The 12979-nt window shown below is 35.3% G+C and overlaps 1 protein-coding gene across 7 annotated transcripts in view; it reads left to right on the top strand.

Annotated features, from left to right (window-relative positions):
- Positions 1-12979, top strand: part of UTRN (utrophin) — a 500711-nt gene that overhangs the window by 271393 nt on the left and 216339 nt on the right. The window contains exon 1 of one of the 7 annotated variants that reach the window (XM_004752763.3): positions 18-752. The exons of the other annotated variants lie outside the window; for them this stretch is intronic. Coding sequence (XP_004752820.1) covers positions 609-752 — 144 coding nt within the window. The 5' untranslated portion in view covers positions 18-608. Of the gene's footprint in view, positions 1-17; positions 753-12979 lie in introns of those variants that run through there. 7 annotated transcript variants of the gene reach the window in all.

Below are 12979 nucleotides of genomic sequence, written 5' to 3'. Positions count from 1 at the left end.
GACCTGTCTGGAGGTGATTTATTAGCACTTAATGGAGGGGCTGATATCATTAAAGTCAGGTACCCTTCTGCTCTTCTCAAGATTTATAACAATGTCTGTTCACTCAGCCCACGGAGCCCAGCCAGAGCTGCCTTTAGTCGGGTGGTGAACGCATCTCTGTTTAGAGGGAGTGAAGGAATACCGCTCGATCAGATCTCTTGATATAAACTAGCCTTGAGGCATGTACCGTGGTGATGTGTTGAATCTCGGTTCCCAGGGGATGTCTGCTATGTATCTGCAGCTTTAATGTTTCACTTAATATCCTTTTTGGCTACGGAGCGCGTACTCCTCTCCAGCAGCAGGCAGCGTTTGGCTCAACAACTTGCTTATTGTCTGCCCAAGCCGTGCTGAGCGACTGCCGGCTGGGAGCATCTGCCGTGGGGGGGCTTTCTTCGTGGCGTTTGTCTGTGCTTTTTTAAATTGAGAAGTTGAAAGAAAACCAGCCTTCTTTTGCCTAGCACCTCAACCCCTGTATCTTTCACATGCGTTCCTGGAAACGAGCATGCTCAGAGAACTGGCAAATCATTGTCCAGTGACCGGGAGGAAATGATCATTGCTCTTCATTTATAATGCAAATTCTGAGGTGTCTCCAGAAGTGTGGTAAACTTAAAATGATGGCTGTGGTGAGAACGTCTCTGCAGAAAGTTGTGGTTTTGTTACATCGTTTACAAAGGATGGCAGTTTCTTCTCCTCGGTATCAGAAGCTCTGTAAGGTAACTGAGTGATTGAAATGAGGATCTTGGGTGTCTGACAATTCTCCTGTTTCTCAGGCTCTAAAAACTAAGCTTTCAGCGTGCTTACCAAGGAGAGATTCCTTTTCTTAGTGACTGATTATAAAAGCTGTTAAAGTGAATTGCTTCATTGAATTTTGTTTGGGCATCTGAAACAAGCATTGTTTTAGTGCATCGTTTATTTTGCATTTGACAGAATCTTCTGAGAAGGGCTGATAAACTATTTGGAGAAAATATGGCAAAACTACATTCATTAAGACCTATTATCTCTGTGATACTTTGTAATGTCTCCATATTAAATGGTATATTAATCTTGTGTGAATTTCAGTAAATTGAAAAGAAGAGTTTAAAATAATTCAGTAGATTACTGAATAACTGTCCCTTTCTAGCTAGTTGTTTTACCATTAAAAAAATTAAAGCACATTTTAGAAACCACTAGATGAAATCTCATTATAAAATATCCCCTGTATTCTTGACTCTTCGTATATTATAGCTGAGCCTGAAGAACTTAATTTTATTTGAACAGGTGGATTAAGTACACTTTCAAGAGGCAACTTGTTTGACACTTGCAAATTTCAAGTACTACGTCATCCTAAACATAAACCATTGAATGGGCTCCTGTGTTTTAAAGAAAAGTTGGCTGTTGCATTTTTTTATTCTAGTTTGATTTATACCACATTCATACTGTCTCATTACTTTGTCAAAAATTGGAGCAATTTGATAGAAAAGGAAGAAGGAATTGTAACAGGAATGTGAAAGCAATTTATACAGCACCGCAGTATCACATTCTGCCTTCATCATGCTCTTAATACCATATTCTCAAGAATGTATCTTGTTGCCCTGTTAGCTGCCCAGACTCGTTTGTATTTGGAATGACTGTCTCTAGGACAATGGGACTTTCCCAGTGATGTAAAATATGACCTGTCCAAGCATCTAAACTGCATGTTATGTGGCAGTACATTAGAAGGGGAAAGCAGTATTCCATTAACTTTATCATATATTTTTATTTTGTACAGCTTGGTCAATTAACTGTAATTCTGTCTAGAAACTTTTTTTTGGGAAAAGTTTTAGGAGATAAATTGTTAGCGGAGCATTCTTTGCAGAAATACTTATAAGGGTTTCATTTGCATGAGAAATTACTTGAATCTTCATACAACTTAATAATTAATTTAGTTGTAAAAATCCATGAATTAATTATTTCAGTGTGTCGTGTCTTGGTTCACTTCAGAGAATACGTTTATTCTGATATAAACATTCTGTGTATTTCAGGAACAGGCAGCTTTGATAACAGTATAAAAGCTCATTCACTAACGCATGATATTTTACCTCTTTAAGTACAAGTGCGAATATATAAAGCGTTTTTTTTTAATTAGCTGGGTTATTTTTTTGATCCATTTATATGCATACTTTCACAAAATCAGGTCTTTTTCTCAAGTCACATGACCAAAGTATTGTTAGTTTGAGGTAGGAAATGGTAGAAGTTCAGAAATTAGAGAAAGTTACTTAGTTTCATAATTATACCCCAAATAAGCAAAAGTTTAACTACTGAAGTCATTGGGTAAATTAATTGCTATCAGAAGTCCTCTTTGGATAGATTTCTTGAGACTTATATTTTCCTAAAGAAACCATTAAAATTTAAATGTTTAGGATAAATGTACTTTTGCTTTTAAAAAATTAAAACTTGTGTTGTTTGCAGTTGAAATGTTACCTTCCACATTTCTTTGCTTGGATGCAAAATTAACAACTGCCCAGATAATCAAATGGGGAATATGCAATTCCAGTACTTGCCAGCAGGTGTCAATATAAGGCAGTGATATATGAGATTTTGGTTGAGGAACTAGAAGTCTATAATAGGAGGTGGCAAAATTACTATGAAATAAATCAGCTAGTAACAGATATTATTTATTTGTTTGGTTATATTTTGAAAATTTATCGTAGTTACTGATCTGTGTTAACTTATATGGTATAAATTAAAAGTTTTAGTTGCAGAACTAAATATTAACCATTGGTATCCCAAATATTGACATAGGTAGGTATCTATCTATAGCAAGAGAAAATATGTAATTGTATTATAATTATCAATAGTCTTTGTATGCTATTTAAACATTTAAATAAGTTTGATGTTTATTTAGTTTAAGACACCATAAATTCTTTTCCCCTTAAATTGTGGATGTTATAATGAGTGTCTCTCCCTAGACCTCCTACATTCTCTAAATTTAGTTTCTTAGAAAGGAAATGCTGTAAGTTTCAGTGTTTTTTCACAAAAATATAGAGGTCTCTTGTAAATGCATTTACAAATCAAAGTGAATGGGAAAAAATGTTGCATAATCAAAGGGAGATGTGACTATTTTAAATTCATATTGAGATTTTGAAATCCAGTGTCTGTTAATATTCTTACCTGCTTTTCTTCTTTAGGATCTTTTTACATCTTATGTGGAAATTTAGTCTTTTAGTCAGACTTTCCTCTGTGATACTTTGTCTTTGCTTATTTTCATACTTCTCTGGAGTGTCAGAAAACAGTTCATATATTACACATTTGGAATTTATGTCGAATATTCTCATTTTGTGTGTTTCCTCTGTTTTGAAGGGGGGAGGATAGGCAGAACTTGGCATTCATGGCTCTCAGAGTTAAAATATGCTTTTCTTCCTCTTCACCTATTTACCCATTTACTTGTATTTTTCCCTTTAAAAATATTTCTTCTGTATTATACATCTCATAAAATTTGTTTAGGAAACTGAAATGGAAGTGCCGCTTACTTGGAGATATAATTAGCAGCAGTGAAATTGCCCCGATGACCTAAAATCACCTCATGCTGGATGCTTATTTTTCCAGATTGGTTTTGATTGCTTAGTTCCTTTAAAATATTAATGATTAGAAAAAACAGTTTTTCTTCTCATAGAGAGCACAGCAAAAGCAACAACGTAAGTGATTAAAAAATAAAATTGACTTTGTTTTCATTGTTATGTGATTATATTGATGATATTTTATCATTAAATTTTTGTATAAAGCTGAATTTATGTTGAGTTGGAAAAGAATTTCATAAGTCCTGTTTTCTTCTTTGGTGTCCATTTTCATAAAATACTTATTAATTGAAGACATGGTAAAAGCATTTTTCTTTGTAAAGCAGATTGGGATATGAACTATTATAGCAAAATAAGAAAAAAATGTACAATTAGTGTTATAAATTGGAATCCTCATGACTTAATAAGCATTTTAACATTTTTGATTTAAGTAATAGAAATTCTATTTGCCTATATACATATGTAAATCACTTTAGCTTATGTGGCTTTAATCATCTGCAAACTTTTTTGATCCTTTAGTCCTATCAGCAAAAATATTGTAAATATTCACACACACACACACACACACACACAAACATATAGTCATTTTAAAATTATACACATATGCTGTGGACAAATCACATATTAAATATTAGTTGAACATAGTTTTATTCTTTTTACTATTCTCTTCTTACACCTCAGTTGATTTTCCTTTTCTCTCTGTGTCATACACATGGCATTTGGTGACTGATTTAGTGAAATTGTGGCTTTCCTGATGGTGCTGATCTTGAAGTATCCCTGAAAAACCATGTCTTCTGTGGTATCAGAGCAGCTATCGATGAGTACTCTTGAAGAATAGAGACCAGAAGATCTTGCCATCTTGCCCCGCAAACTTGGATTGACTGCTGATGTCTACAGAAGTCTTGTGTGTGTGTGTGTGTGTTTACGTGTAGACAACATGGAGCTATGTGGAAGGATGTATGGTCACAGAGGTATATAGTGTCTGAACAGAGTTTCAGATTCATTGACAAAGTGAATCCACACACCATTTTTCACCTTCATGTGTGGGTTCCCTTTATTTAGAGGTAGTTATGATTATGTGTTTTTAAGAAGGTGTGGAATGGAATGATATATTTTCAACCCCACATAGTTAAGCTTTGTTTTTTTGTTTGTTTTTAAAGATTTTATTTATGTATTTCACAGATTGAGACACACACACAGCAAGAGAAGGAACACAAGCAGGGGGAGTGGGAGAGGGAGAAGCAGGCTCCCTGGGGCGGACCCAAGGATCATGACCTGAGCTGAAGGCAGACACTTAATGACTGAGCCGCCCAGGTGCCCCTAAACTTTGTTTTTTATTTCCAAACATTTTCCTACCTTTATTCCCCAACATTTCCCTACCTTTTCCACCCCCATGAAAAACTACTACCCATGGGTAATCAAATCTTCACGTGTTTTAGGGTGATGGTGCTTTACTTAGTTGTGATCTGAATGTCAAATTTTAAATCTTGTCAGGCCAGCTCTCAGTCTCTATAATCAAATCGTACACATGATCGGTTGACCCATAGAAGGCTAGAGTCATGGTCTCTGCCTGGAGGTAGAACACCCGTTGATCATATGAGCATTGGCTCTTCTTGGTTTTATGAGAAATTTTCAATTTGGTTACCTCAGAAAATTTGTGAAGGGTGAGGTATAATGGAGGAAAATGCCATACATGGAAGGATTTGCATACCTTTAACCAGTCACCATCGATGCATTAGGCACGTTGCATCACAACTCAATGGACCCTGGGCAGACTACTTCTCTTTCTCTCCATTTCTTTCTGTGCCCTTTCAGGGGGCTGAGATGATAGTGAAGTGGGTCATTGGAGACAGCAATTGTATCTCTACATGTCATCAGATATTTTCTTGTGGCTTCCAAAAGCAGCAACATGATTTCAGATAATTCTCTGATCTCTGTGTTGCCAAAGCTCCCCAAGTCAAGATGTATATCAAAATCATTTTCTTTTCTTTTTTCTTATTATTATGTTCAGTTAGTCAACATATAGTACATCATAAGTTTTTGATGTAGTGTTCAACGATTCATCAGTTGTATATAACACCCAGTGCTCATCACAACACGAGCCCTCCACAATCATTTTAAAATCTGGTTATCTAACTAACATTTTTTAAATCAGGAAACTCTTGCTATCAGTGACTTTTGGCTAGGTGTAGTATAATTAGATATGCTTTGTCCGTTAATAAAAAGTAATTAAAACCATTCTACAAGATTGCATTTTAAATAGTTTCTTGATAGTCAAGATACCATTATTTGCGTAAGTCTAGATCTGTGATCTACAAATCAGGGAGAAGTCAATTGGACAGAGTTGGAGTAGCATTATGGATAGGGATAAAAATTCTCCTTTGTTTTTAGAGTAGCATTTGATAATTGTGACTAAAATGTTGATGATCTGTGTTTACCTAGGGGTAAAGTTTTTTAAATTTCAAGGGGAAATTTCCAAGATGAATGTACTGCTGGATTTTAAATGTACAGACATGATCCACTCCCTCTTACTAGGAACTGTGAGCACTGCCAGCTTCTCTTGATATATTTGGTGGTTTATTTTTAGCTCTCTAAAATAAGCAATTAGTAGAACTCTTACCATAGAGATAAAGATTATAGAAAATTTCATGCTGTGGTAGGTTTCTCAGTTTCACAAAGTTTATTCATTTCTGGGCAAGGTAAATGAGTCCAAATAATTGAAATTGGAAAGCATAAAGTGCATGCGACGGTTTCTTTTCATTTTTCTTCTAGTTTGTTATGTGGAATTGTAGAAGATTAATTTATAACAAACCTCACTTATAAAAGCAGACAGAGCCCTTTAATGCTTAATAAATTACATGCTGATATGAGAGTATGGCTTGATAAAGCTTAAGCAAGAATTTTGGGAAAATGTCAAATGGAAAATGGCGTTGTACTGTTTTCACAATAGACTAGTTTACTTTAGCTTTAAGAAAATTGAAAGAAAAATGGTCAAACACAGCAATAAAATAACTGTAGGCTTTCATGAGTAAAAAAAAAAGTCTTGTTACTACTGATGTAGCTTCCTTTCATTTTTAGAGTGTTTTAGAGTTTACAGTGTTTTAACATATTTCATCATTAATACATATGGTGTTAATTAGTAATTATATTATTACTGATCCTTAAGAGATAGGTAGGAAAGAGATCATCATTTTTCCCATTAACAAATGGAGAAACGGGATTGGTACATTGACAGGTTAGGGAACATGTCAATAATTGCTTGGCTGGGGTTCCTGGGTGGCTCAGTTGGTTAAGTGTCTGACTTGGGCTCAGGTCATGATCTCAGGATCCAAGGATCTGTCCCATGTTGGGCTCCACACTCAGTGGAGAGTCTGTTTCTCTCTGTCTCTCTGCCCCTCCCCTTGCTCGTGCTCCTTCTCTCTCTCTCTCTCAAATAAAAAAAAAAAAAAGCAAACATAATTGCTTAGCTAATATGTGGCACAATCTGAACTAAACGTAGGTTGTCTGAATCTTGTGTCTCCTTACACTTAATTTCAGATAGTTTTAGGGATATCTGGACTAAGTTTCAGATTTTTAGGGATGCTGGACTAAAATGAGCCATGTACCGTAGAAAGCGAAATCACATTAACTAGGTAGTAGATATAGTTTTATTCTACATTCTCTTGCCATACATCTCATTTTCTAAAGAAATTTAGCCTCTAGTATCCTTTAAGACATGAGGAGATGTTGGAAATTCTCTGATTCAACTATTTCATTTTACAGATGAGGAGACAGATCATCTATAAGGGATATTTTATTGCTGCTCGTTTTGTAGGATGGAAATGTACTTGTTTTCTCCTAGAAGTTTAAGCCTCATGGAATATGTCTTTTCAAAAGTACTTTTGTATTTGAATTCTAAGAGAACAAAGATTTCATTCTAGTTTAAATTTATATAGTGGGTACTCTTTTAATAGGCTTATTTTGCAGTTTTATAAAAAAGATGGGTTGGTTCATTTTAATGCAAATTAATGTAGTTGGTTCTGGGTTTTGATTCATAATTTAGTTTGGTTTGAGTCTCAATACACAAGTATTGAATTATGTATTCTATTCACGGAAACAAATTCTCTAGCTTCAAATATAGTTTTTTATCATTATATTTAAAAGTACATAATAGCTCCTTAAAAGTATAAATTGAAAATAGTCAACTAATTTTTTAGACTGGGTCCTTTCTAAGAAATAGGAAATTTGTGGGGTTTTTTTTTTGTCATTGTTTTTTGTTAGTTTTTGTTTTTGCAATTCAACTCAAAATCATGTATTTAATGGTTATCATATGCTGAAGTACATGGTAGGCAGCATAAGCATGAAGTACAGTATTGCATTTTTGACGTACAATAAAGAAGTTCAAGTAACTTGTTCTGAAGACTCAGCTTGAGGTAGTGCAAGGAAAAGTTTCCCTGACCACTGAGCTTATGACAGAAACTCTTGTAGGATGAGTATTCCTCAATTTGTGGGGGGGCGGTGCTCCTCTAGATTATTGATAGGCTCCCAGATGGCACTTGAAAATCTAGATGACCCACAGTGAAACTGATGGAATCTTCATTCACATCAAACATCACATTTGGAAGAAGTCCCATTCCATTGTCAGAAACTGAACAGAGCAAATAAGTAATCTTTACTATGACTGACACTGGAGGAAAAACAAGTATGTTTGCTTCGAAGAGAATGGGAAGAAATTGTTGAGCCTCTTAATGTATCCTATCATGTTTAAGAATTACGGGTTTTGATGTCATCAGTTTTGAGTCCCAGTTCACTCTCAAAACATGGGAATTACTGTTGTTGGTACAGGTATACTATTAATTATAGCCTTTTATGGAAAGCTCTTGACATTTGACTCAAAAATGATATAGAATGAGTTTAGTTTTACTTTTTTTCAGGGCATACTTTGCAAGAGTTTAAAGACATGAAGTGAGAGAAAACTTTTTGCTTCAAAACAGTATCTGACACTGTATGTACTCCAGGTTCAGCATTTTAAAAGGCCAAGGTGGGGTGCCTGGATGGCTCAGTGGGTTATGCTGCTGCCTTCTGGCTCGGGTCGTGGTCTTGGGGTCCTGGGATCGAGTCCCGCATCGTCGGGCTCTCTGCTCGGTGGGGAGCCTGCTTCCTTCTCTCTCTCTCTGCCTCCCTCTCTGCCTACTTGTGATCTCTGTCAAATAAATAAATAAAATCTTAAAAAATAAAATAAAATAAAAGGCCAAGGTGTGTGTGCACCTATCCAGTGTGAGTGGCCAGGGGGCCGGAATCCCTTAAGCCTGCATGGTTGCAATATGGACATAAGGGAAGTTTGTCTGTGATTAGGGCTTGTTTTTTTTTTTTTTTTTTTTTTTTTTTTTTAATAAACTTTCTTACTAACTTTATATATCATGAATGTTTTCCCATGTCATTAATCATTTCTTACATCGTGATTTTTTTTCATAGAGTTAAATATAATTGTATTGAATGACTGCAGGATAGTTTACTGAAGCCATCAACTCTGGTTAGATAACTAGGTTATTACCAGTGTTCTCATGATAAATAATTCCATGATGGATGTTGTTATACATCATTGAGTACATCCTGATTATTTCCAAGATGTGTTTTTAGAATAGAATAACTGGACCAAATTAACATTCGATGGCTTCAGTTTATATTGCCGAATTTCCCTCTTGCGAGGTGTTACCCATTTTTATGTCCATTGGCAGCTTGAGTGCCTAATTTCCTGCGCCCTCCCAGAAAACAGGCGATATCAGTTAGAAAGTATTTTGTGAAATTGTTAGATGGAAAACATAGCCATGTTGTAGAATGTAAACCAAAATCTAGCGAGGTTAACTGATTTACCCAAGGGTGGGACCAACTAATCCATTCCAGGAGTGTCTGAGTTCCGGATACTGGGCTGAGAACCCAAACACTGTGATGTCTAAAACAGGATAGGATAAAGACCGTGTAGTAAAGCTGACAGGTTTTGAACACAGAAGGAAAAAAGTAAACTCTGATTTGAAAATGTCAGGGAAGTATTTAGAGAAAATGTAGTATCTCCTAGGGCTCTCGAGGAGTAGGTTGAGTTTAATAGAGTAGAGAATTCTGAGAATAGACATGTGAATGAGCAAACACAAGGCACAGAAGTGTGTCATCGTAGTTAGAAAACATGGGATACTTGTTTATCAGAAGTGGCTATGAAACTCACTCATTAACATTCTCATCTCCATAAAAAAAATATTCTTTGGGTGGCCAGCTGTGTATGCCAGATTGACTTCGATTGTTTCCACAACGGAGTCCAGTTTTAAAGGAAAAATATTTGTGAGTATTGGCGCTATTCAGATATGAAGGGCATTTCCAAAAGGGAACTATAAAATGAAAAATTGCACAATATCATGTCTTTGAAATAAGAACATAGCTCTTCCAAATGTCTCCTTTAAATGGAACAACCTTCCTTTGGACATGAGTCATTTTGGTATGAGAGTGACAAAAACAGTTATACTTTTAATGGTAACTCAGTTGATGAGAGAATGATATCAAGCAAAATTAAAAGATAATTCACAGTGGAAGTCAGTCTGTCCGCTGTTAATTATAGATTTATGGAACCTTAAAGTTAATGAAAATTGAAACTGTTTGACCAGTTTCCTCATTATTATATATGTAGGAAACAAAGCCTTAACATTTATAGGGAGCTTTGCCCTTAATGTGCTTTGCTGTATTATTTTATGCTGCCCAAGATCACACAGCCAAGTGATTCTTGGCTATATATTTAAGTTTCCAGGAGATTACTCTAGTGTCCATTACATTTTATGTGTGCTTATTTAAATAGAATGTGTATTTAACTTTGCCTAATATTATAATTTGATGTTTATTTCCATGTTTCTCCTTCTGAATCACCAGTTTCTTGAGTTTGGGGTCATATCTATTTTAGAAGTATTTGCAAAAGTTGAATAAATAACCCAAATTTCTTATTTTTCTGAGATTTACAATGTTGTTATAATATAGTAGAGATGCTGTATTTGGACTCCATATTATTCTTTTTAAAGAGTTTTATTGAAATATTCATGTACAATACAATTCTTTTGAAGTGTACACAGTTCAGTGTGGTTTTTTTTTTAGCATGTTCATAAGTTGTGCAACTATTACCACAATTAAAATTTTAGAACATACCCCTCCCCAAAGGATCCATGGGCAGTTGCTTCCCATTTTTCTCCACTCTACTCTGCTAGCCCTAGGCAACCACTGATCCATTTTCTGGTTTGTTTGTTTGTTTGTTTGTTTTCCTTGTTTTTAACATGAGATTGAGAATAAGAGTTTGAAGCCGTAAGTATTAGGTAAAAGGGCTGGAAAAATAATACAATTTGCCGTGATACATTTACTACTTCATCTTACAAAATTTGATAATTTTGGGGTTTTAATTATCAATAAAAGGGTAGCTTTTGTTAAATGGTTTGTAAACCTTTAGCACCATAAAATATGGCATTTATTTTTCCTATTAATTATTTTCAGTACTGTAAAAATGAAGTATATTGGGAAAATGTTGAATTTGAAATCCGAAGGCCTAGGTTGGATGACCCTACTTGCTGTTTGATCTTTTCTAACATTCAAGTAATGTATCAGTCCTCGGCTTCATACAGACAGTGGGAATGATACGCATTCTGGTTACTTTTAGAAAAATGTTACAGGAATGCTAAGTTAAAGTTTGTGACTTTGCTACAAGGGCTAGCGTATTAGTAAAATTAAAATACTAAATTTTCTGTAATTTCTTTTTCTTTAAACCAACCAATCAACCAACAGAAACAATGGTGATATTTACTCAAGTGTGCTTTTACCTTGGCCCCCTGATGAAAGAATTTTTGAAACAGTGAAAGCACGTACTAAGAGCTTCCACTTGTCTCAACTCAGGTGGCAGAATGTTGACTCCCAGCCACCCAAGTCTGCAGTGCAGGGTCTTTTCAGTTTTTCTCCTTTCCTACGGCATCAAACCAGCTTCCATATTAAGGTGTATTCTCTGCCAGAAAAATCATACTATTTCCAAACAACTTAGATTCACACTGAGGCTGCATGAAAGGGACCATGTCTTCCGGGAAGGACTAATGGCCCCCAAGGCAGCAGTAGCTAGTCAAAAGAAAGATTCTGAAATTTTTATGCAGTCCCAAATCAGGGCAGCCATAATGTTTATAACCTATACATTATTTGTCTCAGAGGCTGGTGGGCACGTATAAAACTTGGGAAGGCTTAAGGAAGGTCTTTTTTAAAAAATTCAATAATAATGGAATATTTTGGTAATTCTCAGATGATTTTGTATAACCTGTATTTTGAGAGTGAGGTTTTGATAAGTACTGAATAACCTGGATTAATGACTATAATGACTGAGTGCTGTTTTGCATTAATTCTTGAAGCAAATCCTAGATTGCTTCATTACATAGCCTGTCATTATGGAAGATTCTCACATAGTGTGGTGGTAAAGAAGGGGAAACATTTGCTCTTTTTGAAGTAATTGTGTCTAATGGAAGTCTAATGACCTATTATGTTTATTTCTAAAAGCTGAGCAGCGAAGCTTGAGAGAAGCTAGTGAAAGACTCGAGAAATGATAATGTAAACCAAAATCTAGGAAGTCTCATGTGGTTGAGAATCAGTACTTTATGACAGTTAAATACTTCAATAAGTTACTTGTGCCAAATGTCATCCTTACTTGAAAAGCTGAAGTGATTTCTCCAAATGAGCCCATACCACAGAGAGCTGGGGTAGAGAGCTGCTTCTGGCTAGGTGTCTTGTACCTTTTCTATGTCTTACAGTGTCTCTGAATTTAATATGTTGATTGAACAAGGTGGAGAGCATAGTGTTCTGGCGGGTACTGAAATAATAGAACTTAATAACCACTGATGACTTTGGATATTTTCAAGCTTATTTTCTTCATGTTTTAAAGATGAGAAGACAGAGGCTTAGATGGGTTCATTGATCTGTCTTAGGACCTATTAATGGTGAGTGGCAATGGTTGAATTGCTTTGACAAGGATATATTCTATTTGGGGATTTCATGGGACTGTATGATTAAAAATGTATTTTATAGGTTTCTGAGATAGATTATTGACACCAACTGAATCACATAGTTGGTATAAATGATTTACTTGGAGATGGGTTCTGAAAATAAGTGAATAAAACATACCTTTTTAGATGGAACACACACTGTAACCTCCTCCAGTTAAAGTTGGTTGTCGGTACAGCAGTGCTTACTTTGCTGTCTTTCGACTATTCTGGATCCTTGAATATTTTCATGATAAGTGCCTCAAAAGTAGCAACAACTTGAGAGTGGTAAAGGTTGGAGAGATTACTTGGAGCTCTGCAAACTTAACTATGGAGACTCATGAAAAAATTTCAGTTGCTTTCTATGTATATTCCTCACATTTTCCAAAA

This window comes from Mustela putorius, unplaced genomic scaffold (assembly GCF_011764305.1).
Source record: "Mustela putorius furo isolate JIRA1106 unplaced genomic scaffold, ASM1176430v1.1 tig00003863_pilon_pilon_pilon, whole genome shotgun sequence".
Lineage (NCBI taxonomy): Eukaryota > Metazoa > Chordata > Mammalia > Carnivora > Mustelidae > Mustela > Mustela putorius.
This window is presented reverse-complemented; position numbering and strand designations above follow the sequence as displayed.